Below are 23004 nucleotides of genomic sequence, written 5' to 3' on the forward strand. Positions count from 1 at the left end.
TGCATAATTAACTCTAGTTTGAGTCCTTGGATATTATTTACATTTAAATATTGTTACATGTGAAATCCAAAATAAAGTAATAATAAATAAAGCCAAGTTGATGCGACGACAAATGCCATGTTCTGGCATGATAAATTTTGATGACGTAGCTACACTGTTTTATTTAGTAGACTATATGCATTGAATAAACAACTCTTCAAGCATAATTAAAATAATTAACATAATCAATCCATAAGATCGTGTCATGAATAAGTTTGGTGATTTGGAAATGGTAATTTTTAAGTGGCAGGTAAGTAGTAGAGAGTTTAAAAAAAAACGAAAATAAAGCGCTGGATGTTTTACACTACCAAAGTTCATGCAAAATCTAATACACAAATTTACAGCGAGAAATTTTTAACAATATATGTATCATAGTTATTTTGTCCGAAGGGTTATATAACAGACACTTTTTTACTTGAAGAGCTATTTTATTTTATAGAAAAAAGTATTTTAATCTCAATTTCAAGCTTTAATCGGGCCCCTAAGTTCTAGATGTTACTTATCGCATCATTTAGTCAAACATAAATGGACACGGTATTCGTACCAAGTGTCCTATCAGTAAACGTTCTCCTATAGAAATGACCAAAGATATACGTGACTATTATTCTGCTTGGAGAACTTCTATTTTATCTTTGATGGTTTTTTAAATAGTAGTGTTTAAATCCACATTTCCATGGTCCACCCTATGGAATTGTTTCCCAGGTTTTAGATGGTTCTAAATTCCAATTGAGATCTACTAGAGCTGAGGACTCAGCTACTACAATCAGGCTTTGGATTCCAGTATACTCCAGAGTCCAATAGCTGGATTTCCAGTAGGCAGTGTTAGTTCACAGAAACTCCAGTTCTCCTTTGGTGACCTTACACACCGAACTGTGATGCTTGTGCCGGGTGTCCATTGACTAGGAATGTTTTTCAAAACTTAAATATTTCTTAATTCGGGTAGTTTATGACTAACGATTTTAGAATACCTTCAATGCACCATTCGTAATCTTACAGCTTCAGATGGAATACCATTGCCCGAACTCCACTTAACTACACCAAGAAATGCTGAGAATAACTGCAGAATGAGTGCCAATCCAATATCCTTTTTGTTGATGAACTAACTAATTTGATTCCAACTAACTGAATGGATTAAAATAGAACAGAGTTAAAATTTTCCTGAAATTCTACCTACTGCGCCAATTATGATGTTAAAAGTTAAAAAAAAACAAAAACATTTACTGTACTTCAAAAACTATTTTATTTTACGGAAATAATTGGCGACTACTGAACGATGAACATAAAACTATACTGCTGCTTAAACCTATTTTAAGTAAACCAAACCCCTATGCCTAGACGCCTTTCTCATCACACTATTACGTTAAATATAAACACAGTATCACAGCTGGAACACTATCAACCTCATGATATAACATCAGTCCAAAGTATAGCTATGGAAAAAATCAGAATTGTGGGGCAGAAACTTCCTATAAATAAATCAGAGTAAAGTAAGTAGTTGAATAGAATAAGGGAATTGTTTCAATTATAGAAAAACAGTAAAAAATAATAAATAGTAATATAGTGTCAAGTGATGACCATTTTAAAATATAAACAAAAATAATAAATATTACTTCTCTAACAGTATATAATATATTAAAACTGTATTACAATTCGTGTAACATATAATTAAACAAACGAAACAAAACATTTAACATTTTTTGTCTAAAACTGTTCATACGATGTCTTCTTCGTACCCATTTACTTAATCCAACCCGTCTTTCCGATTTCCATCGTACACCTCGGTTATTCCATTTTTCCACAGGCACAATTGGGATCTCATCGATGTTGTTAGTGGCGGTATATAAGATCGTGGAATGAGAAACGTAGAAAGATTAAATAGATCAACAAAAACCTTATAACGGTCGCTGAAACGATAAAAACGAACGTTTCAAATTCAATTTTCGAATAAAAATCAATGGCGCTACTACCTTAACGTGGACCTCAGATATTGGTAACCTGATGACCCCCCCGTTCCCAACTGCGACGAACCGATCATCCTTTGTACCATTAGAACGTGATTATCTGAAATGTAAATTATATTATGTAGTAGAAATAAGTAGCAAAAATAAAGCATATTTTCTCTTAATGCGACTTTCTCTTATTTTTATATATAATATATAACAAAAATTAACTCAATTAAATTGAATTTTAATCGGAGAGAATATTCTCAGGGTAGTTATGAAAATATATTTGCCATAATGTGAACATGCAAAAGATCACAAGAACAAAATTGTCGTTGCTTAATACATATTGCAAGTATCGGAACATTGTAAGCTGACTCATGAACATATTTTAAAACCTCCTCCTGTCTACTTAAGATGTGGTGGGAGGCTTAGAGTTAACCATATACTAATCGATTACAGTGTAAACTAACAATTTAGAGGCCACCTGAGTATTGAAAATAATATAGGGTTGTTCTTCAGCCTAAAAAATACTTAATTCTGTAGTTCTTAGTGGAGTTGATAGTGGATCAAAATCTGCATTACTGCCTATTATGGATCTGTTTAATATTCATCTATTATGTAGTATATTAACTTTTCATAACAGGTCATTTGAAAAGTCTCCGGTCTGACACATAGATGGCGCTACTAGAATTAAATCCATATGTTCTTTAGTTAGCCCTAACACTCGCAAGATGCGTGTATAAATTTAACAGCTGTCGAATCATCACTTTGTAAATTATAGCATTTTGAGTGAAGCAACATTTGTTATTGTGAAAAGAAATGGATAAAAAAAATTTTGCGTGTTGATAACTTATTACTTTTTGAAAAGCAAAAAATACAGTTGAATCAAAAACTTGGCTTGATGCCGAGTTTCCGGACACTGCCCCAGAAAAATCAACTATCAAGGATTGGTATGCTAAGTGGTGAAATGAGCACCGAAGACGGTGAACGCAGTGAATGCCCAGAGGTTGTTACCGACGAAAACATTTTAAAAATTCACAAATGATTTTGAATGACCGTAGATTGAAATTGAATGTATATCAGATACGTGTACATGATATCATTCACGAATATTTGAGTATGAGAAAGCTCTGTGCAAAGTGGGTGCCGCGCGAGCTCACTTTTGACCAAAAACAACGACGAATTGACGTTCCGAAGTCCAATGGACAGCCATCCAAGTGGACTGCACAGGATGAACCCGCTCAAAATCTGGCAAGGTTATGGCGTCTGTATTTTGGGATGCGCATGCGTAATCATTGACTACCTTGAAAAAGGAAGGGCCATCAACAGCGACTATTACATAGCGTTATTGGACCGTTTGAAGGACGAAATCGTCGAAAAACGGCCGCATTTGAAGAAAAAGAAGGTGAATCTATAAATTGGGCTTCGAATTGCTTCCTCATCCACCGTATTCTCCATATCTTGCCCCCAGCGATCATTTCCTGTTCTCAGATCTCAAAAGAAAGCTCGCTGGGGAGAAATTTTCGTCGAATGAGGAGGTGTTCGCCGAAACTGAGACTTATTTCGAAGCAAAAGAGAAATAGTACTATAAAAATGGTATCGAAAAGTTGGAGGGTCGCTATAATTAGTGTATCGCCCTTGAAGGTAATTATGTTAAATAAAAAATAATAATTTTGCCAAAAAAAATGTGTTTTACTATGGTAGGCCGGTTAAATCTGCAATTTGTAATTACACCGAAATGGCAAATTTTAAATTTTTAGTATAAAGCATACCTATATATTTCTAACGATATATTAAAAATGTTTAACTAATAACAACTTACCAAATACAACTCCGTTTTAATGGAAAACTATTTAGAATTCTTTAAAGAATTTTTACTCTTTTTTTTTGAATCGATCAAAGCAATTTTGCAACTCATCTCTCCATTAGTAAGATATAAGCAGTTATTCGTTATATTTACCGTAATTGAAGAGTGAATAGCCTTGAATCTGAGTGTTTTACGATTCTTTATCTGAATATTTCAGACGCTATTCCTCTTAAAATGTCGGTCGTGTGCTGCTTTCGTTTCAGATATGTAGCTCACGTTTACAAACAATGCATCTGATGTCCTTGATCGACAAATAATAGATCAAAACTCGTTGAATATTAACCATAAATCAATTGTTTACGAAAGGTTGCAAACGTATGTAACAAACGCTTTTTTATTTTTTTATTATAATTTTTTATTACTAAAATATACGTATTAATTTTTATAAAATATGATTCATTCAATCAATAAAATACTTTAATGTGATATCTTGGCATAATATATGTTATATATATTGTATGTACCAAAAACTTATTTAACTCTTCAACGAATCTTTTTAACAGAACTCATAAACCCTGTAGGCCTTTTGGACAGCATTATTGGTAAATTAATAAATAAAAACATGATGACTTAGAATTAATTTTATTTCCGTTCATTTTTCGTGATTTTGATCATAATTGACTTCTTCCAGTATTCTACCCTATATTATCTAAATTTCTCTTTATTCAATGCTCATTGGAGATCGATCCTGTTTGTTTAATTAATTGCTTTTGAAAACCAAAGAAAATATAACATAAGACTTATTTTTATTTATTTACTCTTATTCTTTTACAAATTCAGTTAACCAACAATCGAAATGGAATCATATCGTAATTTTATTATTTGATAATTTGATGTTTAATCATTTTCGAAGCACTGTGGTATCAATAAAGGAGTTTACTGTTGGTTTTATGCTCAACAGAGGTATTATATACTTGATTACCAATGTCATGGTCTATTCGACACACAACTCCTGATTTTTCCAAAATTTTTAGTTTGGTATGTTGAGAGATAATGAAAGAACTGTTAGGCATTGGCAAAAAATTGATAATATAACATCTCAACTGAGAAAACAATATATTGCAATAGATAAGATGAAACTAGTAAAATCAAGACAAAAAGAAAATATACAAGAACAAACGAGAGAAAAATAATAAAAAAAAACTTTAAGTATTTAGGAAAGGAAAGCAAGAGGTGAATAACAGGGAATCACTACGAAAAAAAAGATGGAATTATATAACAAATGGCGATAGACATACTAGAACAGTAAAGAGGAAAGAAGAAACATTGAAGAATACTATGATAGAAAAGGATAACGAATATGCCTAAGACCTAGAGAAAAAAAGAAAATTTCAAATGATGTGCTCTTTATTTGTTGTTGATTTTTGTGATAGTGATACTTTACTGCTAAGTGCGCGAGAACTTTTCTCACTTTGATTAATTACAACTTGCGATGCCGAGGAGAAGACGACTTGACTTAGGTCGTCGCAGTCAACCAAATGTGCGAAGAGCTACGTCACGTACTAACCGCACTGATGACCAGAGAACGACAGATCAAGAAAATAGTAGTATTGCTATATCAGAAATGCGTTCTTTAGTGAGTAACAATGAAATAGATATGCTTAGAATTCAACGAGTTCATGCACATCAAACACAACAATCGCGAGCACGACACAATGGCATTGAGCGATTCCGCAGACACAGTTCTCCTATGATACTGGAACGAGATGCATTCCACTATGATGCAGAAAAAGATTATTGTGTCGACAAATCGGTAACAATTGGGAAAATGAAAATAATTTTTAAATATTGCAAGGCGTTAAAATACAGTGGTGAATCTACTGGATTATGTTGTGCTGGAGGCAAAGTAAAATTGCCACAATTGGTCCCACCACCAGATCCTTTACGTTCTTTGGTATCTGGGATTGGAAATGATTCTAAGCACTTCTTGGCCAACATTCAGAAATATAACAGCTGTTTCCAGATGACATCATTTGGCTACACATATTATACAGGACAATTTCATGCCCACTTTCCCACAGTTGACCCAAAATTGCATGCGGTAGTTGCCAAACACATGATACATGTACCTTGCGGAGTCATCAACTACAATTCACCCTGTATGGTTGACGTTAAGTGCTCCAAGCGATATCCAAGAGACCTGATTGCTGAAACCATAGCGGGAAATGATGGATACCCATTGTATCGTCGGCGATCAGTTGCGGACAATGAGCAATCGATAGTTGTGAAGGTAAGAGGACAAAATGTTGATATAAACAATCGTTGGATCGTGCCATACTCGCCAATATTATCCAAAACTTTTGAGACTCACATTAATGTGAAATATTGGTCAAAATAACTCAGTGAAGCCGATAAAGTATATATGTAAATATGTTAACAAAGATAGCGGTATGACCGTCTTCGCTTTTAACCAATGCAAATGACGAAATATCACAGTACCAGATGTAAGTAGCAACGAAGCAATTTGGCGTATATTTTCATTTAGGATCCATGCGACCATTCAGAATTTTCTTCCGCGACAGTTGGTTTCATTCAAGTCAGTCGACACCGTTATGAACCAGGACGACGTAATCAACTATCCCATGGAGTTTTTAAATTCACTGGAATTTCCTGGATTACCACCTAACAATTTGAAGTTAAATGTAGAATCAGTTGTCATCATGCTGCGTAACATTAATCAACCTCGACAAGACTCGCTGTGGGGGAAATCATAAAGGGAAAATACAAAGAAGAGGATGTCTTGATGTCGCATATATCGATGATTACAACGGATTCACCATTCGATTTTAAACGCTTACAATTTCAAGTACGTCTGGCCTTTGTGATGACCATAAATAAATCTCAAGGCCAGTCGTTGGAAGTTTGCGGAATCAACTTGGAGTTTCCCTGTTTCGCGCATGGACAATTATACGTCGCCTGTTGGCGCGTTGGAAAACCGTCATCTTTTTTTATTTACGCACCACAAAGCAAAACAAAAAATATAATTTATCAGAAAGCTTTAAATTGATTAACAAACTGTATCATAACTGTGTGTATCTGTAAATGTCTAATTGAAACCTTATAAATAGCCAGTGTTTCAGGTTCTCTGTTTTTTAAATATGATACATCATGTGTAATTAATCGAATATAATAAAATAATAATAAGAATATGGCATAATATGGTTTTTTAGCACATTTGAAGGAAAACAATCTAACAATTTATTGATGAAGGTAGCATTCATTTTTTTACTAGGTATAGCTGTTGATCTTAGAATATGGAGATTCTAGATCATTTTTGTCATATGTTGTTTTTACTTCCTAAAGGAATATTTCGACTGATTAAATCAATAAACGCTCAGTCAAGATCAGAATTGACTCATTTGGATCAAAATTAAACTGGCTTCAAACAAGACTTGAAAAGCACTTGGTTCAGTATTTAAAAAAAAACTCAGATATTTTACAAAGACGAAGTTATGACATTACATAATGATATATAAATATAATATATACATAAAAATAGCTAAATATTTCGATGTATTTATACTCTCTGTAGAAGACTCTTTTATAAAATAAATTTTTCGCTAAAAATTTAATTGGTAAAGCTGAACTTTACAAATTAAGACACGGAAACTGGTTTAACTTAATATCCTAATTTTTAACGATTCCCTTGCCTTTCTCGCAGACCTTGAGATATATTTAATTTTAAAAATAACCTCATTATCCTCACAAATACAATTGTCGAAGGAGAATGATTTCAACAAAAAAAAAAGAAAAATATAACGCTAATAACCATTAACCGTTTAGAAAATGTTCGAGCCGTTTGGCTTAAATTAAAGCTCTAAGGTAGTGTGAAGAAATTATGTTTATACTTACAGCGCCACTTCGTTATGAGGGAATCCACATCCATTAGTAAGTTTAGGATTTGATGCGGTTGGCTGAATCTTGGCTCATCTCTATAAAATGTTATCAGAATTGCTCCTAAGATAAGAGAAATAATTGAGTTCAAAATTATATACAGTGTAGAGTAAAGTTTTATAAAACTTATAAAATTATTGAAACGGTAAGAAGAATTAAATATGTATTGGTTCAGTAAAGAAATAAAAAGTCAAACGAAACTAATTCTGGTAAATATTATTCCGGTAAACACTCGTACACTTATTTATTTTTTATACTAGTTAGTTTATTATTTTATACCCTGACACTTACTAGTGTATTACGGTACACTATTACTTGTTAATTTACTCACTAATCTTGACCATAGATTTTTGAACTGGTTGAATATTGAATCAAGTATGATGTTTCAATTACTTTAGATTTATCTAGTTCAAAAGGCTAAAAGACTATAATAACATAGACTAGTAACAATTGTTCAATAAATTTTTCTCCAATTGCTATTTGCTATTTTAATTTATTGAATCACATTCACAATATAACTTCAGTTTTTAACTCAGTTTATTTACAGCTGACTTCTAGTTCTAATAATTGAAGCTTCAAATGTTTTATAATGCTAAAGGGAAATAAATGGAAAGCAATTTAAAACAGGCAACAAGAATATTACTGTCATAGCATTAACGATCCTCATTTGTTTTCTAATTTAAAATAGAACCGACAGAATTTGCAAATATAAAAAAGAACATCAAAATATGACCATTGAACTATTACTTCTCTAATAATTGTTTCACTAAAATTAGGTGCTTCCATGTATTCCGATAATTTTTGTTAAATTCATTCATTGACAAAAATTAGCACAATCTATATTAATGAAAATATTTTCCGTCATTTTCTAACATCTTCCAACTGCATGGTCATACTGTGTTGAAAGAACGATATTGGTTTGGCAGCGATAAACTGAATCCAATCATCGATCTATTATCGCCTTCTTCAAGTTTTCAAAGAGGTACGTCAAACAAACTATGCTTCATCTGAAGAAGTCGTACTGAAAAGGGGCAATATTTGGTGAGTGTGCCAAGTGTGTTACTCATTATGGCTGATAAATTGAGGTCGACAAACATCTGTCGTTTTATCGATATCTGCAGTCAAAACTAGCGCTGAGAACTATATATTATGAATGGTCAAATCAAACGTTTTACTACCCTTTAGTACTGTTTAGTAATTGACTACTTTTTACTATCGACTGTTTCAGTGATCTTCAATGTTCTAGCTTTGCCGTCCTAACCGCGACCTTAAATATAATGTGACTAATTTAGACTTACATATATTTATATCTAATATATATAATTTTATGTAGTGTTGGGAACTATCGCCTGAAATCGACTATCGACTGTTTAGTAATATACTACTTTTTACCAGTGACTGTTTCAGTTGCTATTTTCGGTCCGACTGATTTTGTTAATATTTAGTATCGACTGTTTCACTCCTGTACTTTTAGTTACTATTTTTGGTTCTACTAGTTTCATACGACTGATTTTTAGCGTTCTGGCTCTGTCGTCCTATCCGCGACTTTGACAAAAATGTACCCAATTTATGCTTACATAGACTTATATGTAATATATATAGACTTATGATTTTTTGATAATTTGCTTGTAAATTACTATATATTGTATATAATATAGCATCGTATATATATATTATATATATATTGTATATATATATAGATTTGTATATGTATATTGTATATATATATATTGTATATATACTATATATTGTATATATATATATATATTACTATATAATATAGCAGCATTTTGGGACGATATTTTTCAATATTGTTAATGTAATAGGATAAAAGGATTAAAATTGTGAATGATAAATAGTAAAATACTTTTGACTGTTTTTATGGCAATAATAGGTCATATTTCGATTACTCTCTCGATTTTCGTTAAAAAATATTTCCGTTCAATAATGAATAAAGCATTTACATTATTTAAAGAAGCTCTAGCAGTTATTTTTTTCGATAAAACATTTGTGGGGTAATATTCCATTCCATAGAAAAATTCCATACCTTTTTACAGATCCACATAACACTCAAATATAAAAGTAATTACTATTTTCAGTCGATAGTTTCCAACGCATCATGTATACAGGTAAAAAGGATAACTTTTCTATTGATAAATAGAAAGAAAATGCCTGCATTTATGTTATCTTGGCAACTATTGGGTCTTTTTTTGATTGAATTTTTCGATTTCATAATTTTCGAGATCTTTGTTCAAGCCTCTTTAATGTTAAAAATTGATTTTTTTATAACATCTTTATTAGATACGCTTAGTACAATCTTAATTTACAATTAATTTATTACTACTTTTCCTATGTACTTGGATTAATTAACAAGCAAGACGAGTGCGAGAAAATACATCAGTATGTATTCCTCAATTATAAAATTATAATTATTTATTAATTATTAAGTTATAGCTATAGTTTACACTAAATGTATATACTTTATATAAGTTCGTATGGTTTTGTTCGTTTCAATCTCCTGACATCCTGCGCGCTGTCCAGCAATTGTATTGCTTCCACATTAATATGATTTAGTAATCTTCTTTCGTGTTTCAAGGCGAAATCTTGGATAACTTCGCAAATCCATTTGATTTCCAGGTCTTCGTGCAGTTCTTCATTGGTTACATAGCGATAGGCATTGGTAATCAATCGAAGAACCTTGTTTTGACAGCGTTGTATGACTAATTGATTTGAATTTTTAGTGCAACCCCATATTTGCACCCCATAGGTCCAAATTGGCTTTATAATTGTATTATAGATCAACCTCTTTGATTTTAGAGAGTATCTTCCGACTAACCAGTATAGTTGTTTTATTTTGGTTCTAATGTGTTTTGCTTTTTGTCTAACGTGATGCTTCTAATTTAATCTACCGTAAGGATGGATTCCAAGGTATTTAGCTGATTCTGCTTGAGGAATCGGGCATCCATTGAGTGATATAATTAAGTTTTTATTATATCGCCTTAATGCAAAATTAATGTGGACAGATTTGGAGCTATTAAGTTGAATTTTCCCATCTTTCGTCCATTTGTAGATTTTGTTAACTGCCACTTACACTTTTTCTATTGCCCTAGGCAGAGATATATCTTTTGCTATAATAATTGTGTCGTCAGCAAAGGTTCCAAGAAGTGTTTCTTTTGTTGTTGGAATGTGAGCAGTGTAGAGCAGATACAGGAGAGGTCCTAAGGCGCTACCCTGTGGAACTCCAGCCGAGATATTTTTAAATTTCGAGAACGCCATTTCGTGCGATACTCTAAATTTTCTTCCGAATAAATATGACTCCAGCAATTGACAATAGTTACGCGGTAACAATTTGCTCATCTTACAGATTAATCGCAAATGCCAAACCCGATGTGCGAGACATCCTAGAATATTGCAGAGCAGTATTTCTTTTCTTCAAACGCTCTTTCAATAGCCGCAGTTGCTCTGTGCATTTGATCGATTGTTGAATGGTGATTTCGGAAACCAAACCGGAAATCTGGTATTGTTATCAAATGTTTAACACGTTTAAATATCAGTTTCTCAAATAGCTTTGATATTGCAGGTAGTAGCGAAATAGGCCTGTAAGAGTCAACTTGTTCTGCAGGTTTGTCAGGTTTTTTGAGGATAATTATTTGTGCAACTTAAAAGCATTCCGGGACATGGTTCAGCCTTAAACAGGCATTAAATATATATGTCAACATGATGATTGCTTTTCGTGGTAGTTCTTTCAATAATCCAGGTGAAATGTCATCTATACCAGGTGCCTTTTTAGGTTTGAGGTTATCAATTTCAGTGGGAACTTCCAGTTGAGAAATTAAATTTAGATCTACGTTGGGTTGAGTTAAAACTTGTGTCATTGAATTTTCAATGAATAATAATATTCCTAATAATAAAATGTTCGTTATTAACAATAAATGAAATTATTTTTGCATTGAAAATGTGCAATGGCTAAATGGTCGAGAAAGATTGACTGAGAGATACGACACAGATATTTAGTGATCAATCCATTCCTCTTTACAATCAAGTCAAATATATAAAATATAAAAATAATTTTTTATGTCATTCAAAATGAAATTGTTATTTTTAAGGCAAAAAAATCTCTTTCCTTTTATTTCCCAAAGAAAGTTCGAAAATAAATATGTAAAATCTCCGCTTGACTTACAGCAAGGTTGATACAAGAATTAGTAAGCGCATATTTGAATGAAATAGAAATAAACCAATTATTTTTACTAATAATATATCATTGTTACTTTCCGAATATTAAACTGCGATTAAATATATTTGGAATCTTTATTCTACACCTTGTTTTTCATAGTGCCACTAGCCAATTTAAAACTATTTAAAATTAACAGCACAATGAATCAATAAAATCCGTCTTTTCCTCTCCAAAATTTAATATGGGAAGGAATCTCCGTCTGTTATCACAAATAAAAAAACAGTCGCTAATTTTTTACTACCTACTAGTGGACTGTTTTGCGACCATTTTCAGTCGATAGTTCTCAACGATAATCAAAACCATCAAATTAACATTTGTTTAATAACATGCAAACATGCAAACATTCAAAGATTTAATCTAATTATATGATTTAAAATACGGACATAGAAAAATAAATGCAATCTAAAAAAAATCTTCAATATATTTCCTTACAGGGTAGTAACTTTAAGGTTTCCTCCGACCTGTCAGGGCATAAAAGTAAAACATAAAAAAATTCCCAATAAATCGTTAAGAGCTTAATACATCAGTATATGCTGTCTTACCTTGCAAAGCCTTGTGAGAAAATCGTCGTTCCCCTCTATTTAACAAAGCGTCGTGTATTTCGGGTCTAAATATTGATTCGTACACTTCTCTTCGTTTTTCTAAATCACTCAAACGATATTCCTTTACATTTTCGATTGGTTCGGCCTAAAAAGTAATGAGATGGAGTGACATAGCGATATTTCTGCTGGGATAAGAGAATCTAAATTGTTCTGTATTTTCAAAGAAAAACGTAAACAATTTGACGATCTGACAAAGAAATCTATAGCTACATATATACTGTTTTATATAAAAAAAGTCATTGTTCCTTCCTTCCTATTTGTTGGAAATAAGCGATGTTCTTATTTGGCTAATCAATAAGATATATAGATTAGTTTTAATGATTTAAGGTGGTATTTTAGCTTGAAAGTTTGAAGAATTTTAAATTATATTCGGGTAGCTGTTTTATTGACGCGCATCTAAAAACGAAAATATAAAAGCATTTCTGAACTACTTTTCTCGAGGTGGTTGTATTCGAGATGGTCAGAGTTCGTCCGAGGTGTGAGACGTGTTCAAACTCGTTATTATTCGGTATTTGGCGGTATTTGGTTTCCGCTCCGTGTTTATGAAGTGGGAGGCCCTGACACGGAATGCGGTGGGCCGCGTTTTTATTATACATTACTTCACAACATCTCCGAATTTGGTGCATGCGCACTATCCTGTATAGAGTAAACCATATAAAAGAATAAACTATATTTTCTCCCTTTACGAATGCCGGTCCATTCTTTTCGAGTCGATCGGTACGGTCGATCAGATCAAGACAACAAAAATATCTATAGTCAATTCAAAATAGCAGTGACACGGGAGAACTGTCAAAATGTCGCAATATCGCAGCAGTTTTAGTACATTTTGGCTCTGACGTATAACAATATTTTAATATAAATAAAAGAGTTGAACAAATATTTTATTAAATATAATTTATTTTAAAATTATAGTACATCAAATATCCCCCGAAGGCCTAATTCACATAATTAACAACTGTATATCTGAGTAATGTATTTTATTTTCATTAGAGAGCATATTTACGTTTTACGCTTAGTTATTGTTTCTTTCGATGCAATATTTCCTTGTAAAGATACTACTTGTAAACATCTTTCTTGATAAAACTACATTTAATCACTGCATTATCCTTAATGCACTTGCCATATCTGCAAAACAGTTAGTATTATTTATCTCCTCATACATGTTAACCAAACGTTCATGTATATTCCGAACAATAACAAACATGTTCATAAAGCTTTCACACTCTATAATACAATTCCCTACAACTAAAGTATAATAATTTTATACTGACCTTTAGTAGTTTCCTCTTTCTTCACCCTGTCTTGGTAATCATCAGCATTGAATCATAAACCAACATTCATAAAGTTTTATTCAGTCCCTCTCACTTTCAGAAACACTAATCAAGTGAATAACTAAGCTGTTTATTTCCAATGTACCAAAAAATTGCTCAAGATTCTACCATTTGTCAATTTCTTCTTCAATGTGTCTAATCAAGCTCCTACAAACCGAAGGTGTTATTTTCGACAGTGCCTCTTTCCATAAATCCAGACAGTTCTAGTTTGAATATCCTCCTCGACCTGAATATCTATTGTAATAATTCTTTGCAATACACCTTATCAACTCAATTGGATCAAAAAAGCAGTGATAGGGAGGAAGACGTAATACTCTATGGCCATAACATTCAATAATTTGATCTGCTATGTATCTTTTCTTAGGCTTATTTCTAAGAAAGTTAATTACATAAAATGCAATTAAATATTTCATTTATATGTACCAATTTGAAATATTTCATTCTTTAACATCCTCGAAACTTATTTTATGTACATTAAGAAATTCCTTAATTGCAGCCTTTGTTGTTGAACCCCTTCGCGGATTATCTTTACACCACTTAAATCTTATATTATCTGAAACTTTGTATACACTGTGACAATGTATGAGAGGATATTCTACAAGCATCAAATAGCTCTGTATCTTTTGGATTTTTATGGATACTTTCCAGACTAATAATTTTCTATGAAATAATTGTATTAAATTAAGTTTCGATTGAAAAAACTACTTACTCTTTTATACGTTTCGTATATTTGATCTCTGAAACACCAAGCTGATCTTGATTCGTCACCAATTTCGCATAAACACAGTTTCTCTTTGGCAAATTTAAGGTTATATTGTTTTTTATTATTTGAGCCTATTTATATGTCTATTTTTATGGTTCTTGGAGTTCTTATTAACTGTTCAAATATATAAATTTATTTAAATATGATGTTTTTATAAAAAGAGAAAGGCATATAGAAATAATTTTTATTATTTCGTTTTATTCAATACCCTTTTAAATAAAATGTGTTATTTCCAGAATTTTACCATTTTTATTTTGCTGCTAAATATAGTCGACATTAAATCTAATAATCACCATAAAAAAAAGTCTGTATATAGAGCTGTAAATACGCAAGCGCAAAATTCGGATTATTCTATGTTTTAAAATTAATTGGAGCCAATATCCGCTTGCGCCAAAACCGGAGATGTTGTCGTGTAACGTATCTTCGCGTTTTTATAAGTTTTGGAGTTTATTCTTACGCCCATATATCGACGGTTGAGTACAGAGTTAAGTATTATAACGTGCTTTTTCTAATTTGGATTTTTATTCAAATATATCCTGTATATACATTTGTATCGTATCAAATCCGCAACGTAAAATAGTAATTTTTTTCCACAAAATTACAGCTGAATAATTCGGACGCTATTTATTCAAAAAAACATTTTAATAGTTAAAATCGAAATTTATTTATAAATCACTTTTACAAATCTCTAGACTGAAATGCCTCCTAAAGGCATAGGGCGTTGATAATCAATTTTCATGTTCAACTTATGACTACAACAATCAATTACCTATAATATAATATCCACATTCACCCATTCATACATCTTTATATTTATAAGAAAAATACTTGGTAGCAAATAACAAATATTAAACGTTTTTATTCAAATAACTTTTGTTTCTCGTGGTTATAATTATCATCGTGTTTTATTTCATTCCATACCTATTTTCTTTTGTTGTTTTTTCAACGTCTAGGGATGCAAAAACTAGGTCAATAATAATAATAATCTTTTAATGAATAGATGTATTAGGCGTAGTATACTATATAAAATAAGTAATAGATGGTAAAATGAGAAAATATGGATAAAATTCATAAACTCTGTATCAATGATATATGACGATACAAATGATATGCAATGACAATAGTAGAAAATAACACCAGATAAATATGTATGATATCTCAATATGTTTAAGCTCATTCTTGTTTTCATTAATTCTCAGGTCTCGATGGTAGATTAAACTGGAAACATCATGTGAGACAAAAAGCAGACCAAATTAGACCCAAAGTCAACCAACTGTATTGGTTAGGTGGAAGGTATTCTCCTAAATTCCTACGATTAATTACCAATGCTTATCGTTACGTAACCAACGAAAAGCAGCATCATGATCTTGGAACCAAATGGATACACGAAGTGATCAAAGATTTCGCCATGAAACAAGGTTGCTAAATCACAGCAAAGTGGAAGCAAAACAGCTACCGGACAATACGCAAGGAATCAAAAGATTGAGGCGAACCAAAACACACGAAGTAGTTTAGTGTGTAAGTGTATTCTTAACTTCAACTTAGGTAGTTTAGTTTTATTTTAATTTGAGAAATACATGTATTAATCCCGTACTCGCCTTGCTTGTATATTAATGCAAGTACAACAGAACAGTAGTAATAAATTAAGTTATGAGTTAATATTATACCAAACATATCGAATGAAAGATGTAATTAATAAAGAAATTTAATAATTCTCAGGTCATTACTCTACAAACTATATCGCCAAAGATCTCGAATCTTCAATGTCTATATCAACAAATGTCGTCTTATCCTTCAAAAATATCAAATTATGAAAAATCGTAATGAAATAACCTTACCAGCCGACTCCGAATCATCAACTCGTCATTATTATTGGTTAAAAGTGAGTTCGCGCGGCACCTACTTTTCACAGACTTTTCTCATACCCAAATATTCGCGAATGATATGATGTACACATTCAGTTGATAATTTTTAGAGTGTCTGTTATTTCATTCAATTTCAATTTACGGTCATTCAAAACCATTTTGTTGATTTTTTAAATGTTTTCGTCGGTAACAACATCTTTTGGGCGCCCAAGCAGTTTAAGGTGAATTTTGAAAACTGATTTGGAAATCTTCCCATACAAAATTCAATTAGTCCAAAATTGCTATTGCACTGTCCGGGGAAATTGAAGATTTTTCGTCTAAATTGATAATGAGCGATGAAGCCCATTTTCTTCTCAGTGGCTACGTCAATAAACAGGACAGTCGGTTTTGGGGAATACAGAATCCTCAACAAATTCATGATACATCATTGGGTTCACTAAAAATAACCGTATGGTGTGGTATTCATGGTGGAAACATCATTGGTACCTATTTTTTGAAAATAACCAATGTATTGCTTTTACTGTTACTGCTGAACTATACCAATACATGATTCGAAATGATTCTTGTGCCTGAATTGGAAGAGCAAGGACTAGACGACATGTCGTTTCAGCAAAATTGGGCCACAGCATACATAGTAAATCGCTGTCACCATTTAGCCGATATAATTTCTCATAATCATAACGAAAAAAAAAATGTACATACCAAATAATTTTTTTTATGAAAACCAAACCTTTGAGCAAAGTTAGAGGCAATCAAAATGATAGCGAGACTTTTGCCCCACGTTGTACCATTTTTATCGAAATTTTATCGACCTGAAGGACCACTCCGTTTAGATATATATTCAAAATCTGTAAAATAAATCTGTTTAAAACACATTAAAAACGTGTGCATATCAATTAAGGTTAGGACTGAAGTCGAAAAGGTATTAATAAACATTATTGATAATCCTGAAATACAGTTCACGCTAAATATATAATTTACGCTAGAACATTGAAACATATTGTAACGTAAAAGCCTAATTTAAAATCATCCCGCAATATAAAACACAAGGTATCAAAATTTGTCGTTATATGTATCTGGAAGCCAAACACCGATATACTGACCCCTTTCTCTCGATTTACTCGAGTTCAATTTATCGTATCGTCCCGCAAATAATAATATGGCCAAAAAGGTTCGGTTATGAAAATTAAAATGTTAATTGTTTGAAACGTTTTAATCCACCTGCCGCCAACTTAGCCTCATAACAGAGTTTTTATGTTTTGTTCAGTTGTTACAAATGCGACTTCATAAAATTAAATTACTTTCTGTCTAGACGATATTACTCGTGTAATCTAGGAAAAGACTCCCCTTTCAATTAGCAATATCTATACCATCTTTGCGAGTGGTTTTTCAGGAAATAATTTAATTTCCTGAAAAAATGATTTGTGTTTAAAAAGAAATGAAATCGAGTGAAACCTTTTAAATGGGTTGAAACCATATCTCACTATAATTGCCCTAAGCCACTCTTGTTCTCCAAAATCTATATAAAATGCTTTGTTCTTTGTCTGACAATGTAAAAAAGTTTCTTCGTACTAGTGATTTAAATCTTTGATGTATATAATATGAACACCATCATTATCTCATCTACATGTGGTTTCCAACTATAAGAGAATATCAGGACTTGAACACCGTCCCGTTTAGGATACTTTGAACAACATTATGATAGAAGTAAGTAATGGTCGATATACAAACAGAAACGTAATAATTCCATTTTAAATCATGAATGAAAAGATTGTTTAAGTCATAAAAAGTAGGTGGAGTAAATAAACTTACACGCTCTATTCATCAGATGCTGAACATAATATTATTCCTGATTCTAATTTATTGCCTAACTAATGCTACATTGCCTGACCAACACTATTATTATTATTAATTGTTTAAAAAAATTACTAGCAATAGGGAGAGTTCTAGAAATGTATAACTAAAAAGTAATAGAATAGGAAACGGAACATGTAACAGTAAATAATAAATTAACATGAAGACATGTCCATTAACGGAATTGTATTCATGAAGCCTTACTATGAAGATTCTCAAAACTGAGCCTGAATAGTAACCTAGAATATATTAAATAAAAGACCTAATAATCCTTAATTAATACAAAAAACGCTCGGTATGAATTTTTTTTATGATTATTTTCCTTTATGATTGTTGCCTTAATGACGCTTTTGCCTCATCATCATTTTCACAGCCAGTCTTGTCCAACTGCACAGTAGAGGTTAATTAATGTTACGCAGCATGATGGCAACTGATCCTACCTTTAACTTCAAATTGTGGGGTGGTAATCCAGGCAATTCCAGTGAATTTAAAAACTCCGTGGGATATTGACTACGTCGTCGTAGTTCATAATGGTCTCGACTGATTCGAAGGAAACCAAAAGATATCGCTACCTTTGTAACATGTATTTACGTATGTACTTTATCGACTTCACAGAGTTACAATATTCCACATTAATGTGAGTCTCAAAAGCTTTGGATAATATTAGCGAGTATGGGAGGATCCAACGATTGTCTACATCAATATTTTGTCCTCTTACCTTCACAACTAGCGATCGCCCATTGTCCACAAATGATCACCCACGATACAATGGGTATCCATCATTTCCCGTTATGGTTTCAGCAAACAGGTCCCTTGGGTATCGCTTGGAACACTTGCCGTCAACCAGACAGAGTGAATTGTAGTTGAAAACTCCGCAAGGTCCATATATCATGTATTTGATAACTACTGCATGCAATTTTGGGTCAACTGTGTGATAGTGGGCATGAAATTGTCCTGTATAATATATGTAGCGCCCAATGATGTCATCTGGAAACAGCTGTTATATTTCTGAATGTTGGCCAAGAAGTGCTTTGACTCATTACGAATCCCAGAAACTAAAGAGAATAAAGGATCTGGTGGTGGGACCAATTGTGGCAATTTTACTTTGCCTCCAGCACAACATAATCCAGTAGATTCATCACCATATTTTAACGCCTTGCAATATTTACAAATTATTGTCATTTCCCCAATTGTTACCGATTTGTCGACACACTTATCTATTCCCGCAGAGTGGAATGCAGCTCGTTCCAGGATCGCAGGAGCACTGTGTCTGCGGAATCCCTCAATGTCATTATGTCGTGCTCGCGATTGTTGTGTTTGATGTGCACGAACTCGTTGCATTCGAAGCCTATCTACTTCATTGTCACTCTCTAAAAAACGCAATTCTGACATAGCAATACGATTATTTTTTTGATCTGTCCTCTCTCTAGGTCATCAGTGCGGTTAGCACGTGAGGTAGCTCTTCGCACATTTAATTGACTAAGTTAGGTCATATTCTCGGCATCGTAAATTGTAATTAATTGTAAGTACAATATCACAAAAAATCAACAAAAAAAGAGCACATTATTTGAAATGTCACTATCACAAAGGATCACCGAAGTTAAGAAAGTTCTCGCGCACGTATATTGTCGGATACTATTCTCGATATCCAAGAAGAAACAAAATTGTTGTTTTTAATTAATTTCGAGCATTTTCATATGTATTCACTTTTCAAACCTTTGCTGAATTTCCACAAATAATTCAAGACCAAAATTATCCAAATCGGTCCAACCGTTCTCGAGTTATAGCGAGTTAGTATATATATATATATAGCAACTTCATTCGCTGGCACACAGTTTCGGAAATGCTGAAGGAGTACGAAAATCAATGGATAATGATGCCAAACAAACATTGTTCTGAAAACTGAGAAAAAGTAGTAGAAAATAATGGAAAATATTTGTATTTAAGTATATTGTACCAATTTTATTAAATAAAAACATTTTAAAACGGAAAATGATCAGAATATATGCAAGCACCTAATATTGGTTCTCTCGAAGTTTTATTTATTCTCAATCAAATGAATAACTCTGAGTACCTGACAGTTTGGGCTAACTTTCGTAGTTTATTCCTAACGAACAATAATCGTCACGTCTTAATATTTTTTTGATCAGAATAATAACTATTTTAATAATAGCAGTATTTCACGTATCGTGAAAAACAGTTTCTTATCAAACAAACAATAAATTGCATATAATCTGCATAAAATTCAATGACAAAACTACCATAATTTTATTCCTTTGACATGACCTGGCGCGTTTATATCTGTTAAAAAGCGATCATTATTTTTCGTTAAAACAGAACCATTTATTTTAATACTTTGGCCAACATCAAACTTCCAACTCGGTCAAAGAAGGGGTGGCCTTAAAAAGTTTGATATAAAAAGTTGCAAAAGGATTGAACTCCAACTTTTCCACTAGAACTCTCACTGATATATTTCTATAATGAAAATATGATATGATGTTCATGTTCCCTATCAAACTGAAAATAAAATAAACCTATTATTATATGTTATTATATGGTATTATATGAAAATGCGAAATATAAACGTAAATGGTTGCTTACAGGCTAATCGGTCTGTTAAATTTGATGGTTTTAATATTTGGTTGCTTAAAGTAACAGATTTTCATGTAGTTATTCAGTGTGTGCAGATGCTAGTAATGGAAAGCTCAAAATAACTTTTTTGCATTATTTATGATGTTTTATTTAATGAAATACACTTCCGAAGCCCACCAATTACATTCTGACAATTATGATAATGACAAAGAACGGCCTGGAGGACAAGATTGCAAGACATATTAAAAAACCAGTATAATCTTTCAAAAAACCTCAAACAGCTTAGTAGTTAGTAAATCAACTTTTTGCACACGTTTATATGCGATAAGAAATATATTAAAAAATTCTTGACAAAAAAAATCGAAGTGACTACAAAAAAAGGAACTCACTAAAAATTAAAAACTTAGATTTTTAATACAAAAAAAAACATTTTAAAATAAAATATGTACATAATAGTCGCTGTAATAACTGAAGAAAAATAAACAAAAACCTTATTTAACCTATCTACTACACTTATTTTATATTCTAATATATATCCAGACAATTTAGCTTAATACCAACCTAAACCTATTTATCTATTTACGATATTATTTTAACTATTACCAACTCATCATTTCGAAGTCAGATCCATCATATTAATTTAGATTTGTTTTTTTCCTAATTTAATTTTTTGTATGTGTCAAAAAATTATATTGTTTTTTTTTGTATTATTTGGGCTCGGCACCGACTTCAAACAGATCAGATCACACCATGTGCTATAGTTTGTACTTAAAAAGCAAACTGAATGGCTTTTACACTGAACGACTTCCAACTTTCCGTCACATCAGCTCAGCAATAACATTATACACAAATAACTGATTATTATAGATAAAAAATATGTTAAAACATTGTACGTGCCTATGAAATTTGAGTTCCTTCCCTCGATTCCCCCGTTCCCTCAACAGATCCTGATTTGGTTTCAATGAGACCACCTCGGAAGTGCACTCTTTCGAATAAAAGAAGAATTTGGAAACCGACCCACAATTGACGTAGAACCCTCCTGCTTTCTTGAAGACGGTTAAAAATGAGAGGATATAGCTACCACATGATCCTCTGCAGAAAAGGTAAACCCCCAATCCCCCAGAAAGCGACTCTGTATAAGATGCTAGTCCGTCCAGTCTGCCTCATCGGAGAACAGGTGTGGTACAAGTATGTTTCTGAGAGATAACTTGAACTACTCCAAGTGTTCCAATCCAAAAAAGTCCGCATGTTACTCACTGCCCCATGGTTTATGAGGAACGCCAACACTCACCTCGAATCATGCATCCCGCTTGTGAAGAATTTCACGAACATGCTCAGTGTATGGTTCTCCATATGCGCATTAGAACACGACAACACCTTGATTAAATCCTTAGCCATCCACAAACATCGGTAATAAACCAACTACGATAATCCCAGTTGTAACTCAAGGTATCTGTCATCCGCAAAGCACTCTATTCCGAACCCGAAGCGACATCAGCAATAGGCCAGTTCTCGCTGGTCATCTTGGAATAAGACAACCACATCAATTGACTGAAAATGTCATCTCAAACTGTTTCAACATCACGATTTTATTGCTTTCCAGGCAAAGACAATGAGTTTTCTGTGGACTTTGTGATTAGAATACGATATCCAGAAGGTAATTTTGGGATTAGTGCGTGCGCACAATTGGCTATTTTGCTCTCTCTTTTCCTACTTACAGTACTCCTAATCGAACATTTTAAAATATAGTGTTAATCGAGTGAAAACAATATTTGTTTTTTAATATATTGAGTAAGTCTATAACAATAGTAATTAAAATGTGTTATTATTGGTGTTTTAACATATATTGATTTTAAAGTATGGAACGTAAATATGAGACAAAAGTAAGTACGAAATATAAGGTTAAGTTTTTAAAAGTTAAAATGTCCAAACAGCATCTATTTTGCTTATAGTGGGATTACTAACTGCCAAATTTGTAACAAAACATCTTCAAGGACATATGGAAGTCAACATATGTAAA

The 23004-nt window shown here is 32.3% G+C and overlaps 1 protein-coding gene across 3 annotated transcripts in view; it reads right to left on the bottom strand.

The window, feature by feature from the left end:
• Positions 1 to 1645: 1645 nt before the first annotated feature.
• The window catches only part of v (Tryptophan 2,3-dioxygenase vermilion), a 74872-nt gene continuing 53513 nt past the window's right edge, over positions 1646 to 23004 (bottom strand). For all 3 annotated transcript variants that reach the window (XM_076417527.1, XM_076417525.1, XM_076417526.1), the window contains 4 exons: positions 12520 to 12664; positions 7702 to 7806; positions 2007 to 2100; positions 1646 to 1943 (listed from right to left, as the gene is read on the bottom strand). In XM_076417527.1, the coding sequence (XP_076273642.1) occupies positions 1781 to 1943; positions 2007 to 2100; positions 7702 to 7806; positions 12520 to 12664 (507 nt within the window). In that variant the 3' untranslated portion in view covers positions 1646 to 1780. The remainder of the gene's footprint in view (positions 1944 to 2006; positions 2101 to 7701; positions 7807 to 12519; positions 12665 to 23004) is intronic.

This window comes from Rhynchophorus ferrugineus, unplaced genomic scaffold (genome assembly GCF_030347505.1).
Source record: "Rhynchophorus ferrugineus isolate W39M unplaced genomic scaffold, kcgeb_rfMv2 rfM11, whole genome shotgun sequence".
NCBI classification, from domain to species: domain Eukaryota; kingdom Metazoa; phylum Arthropoda; class Insecta; order Coleoptera; family Curculionidae; genus Rhynchophorus; species Rhynchophorus ferrugineus.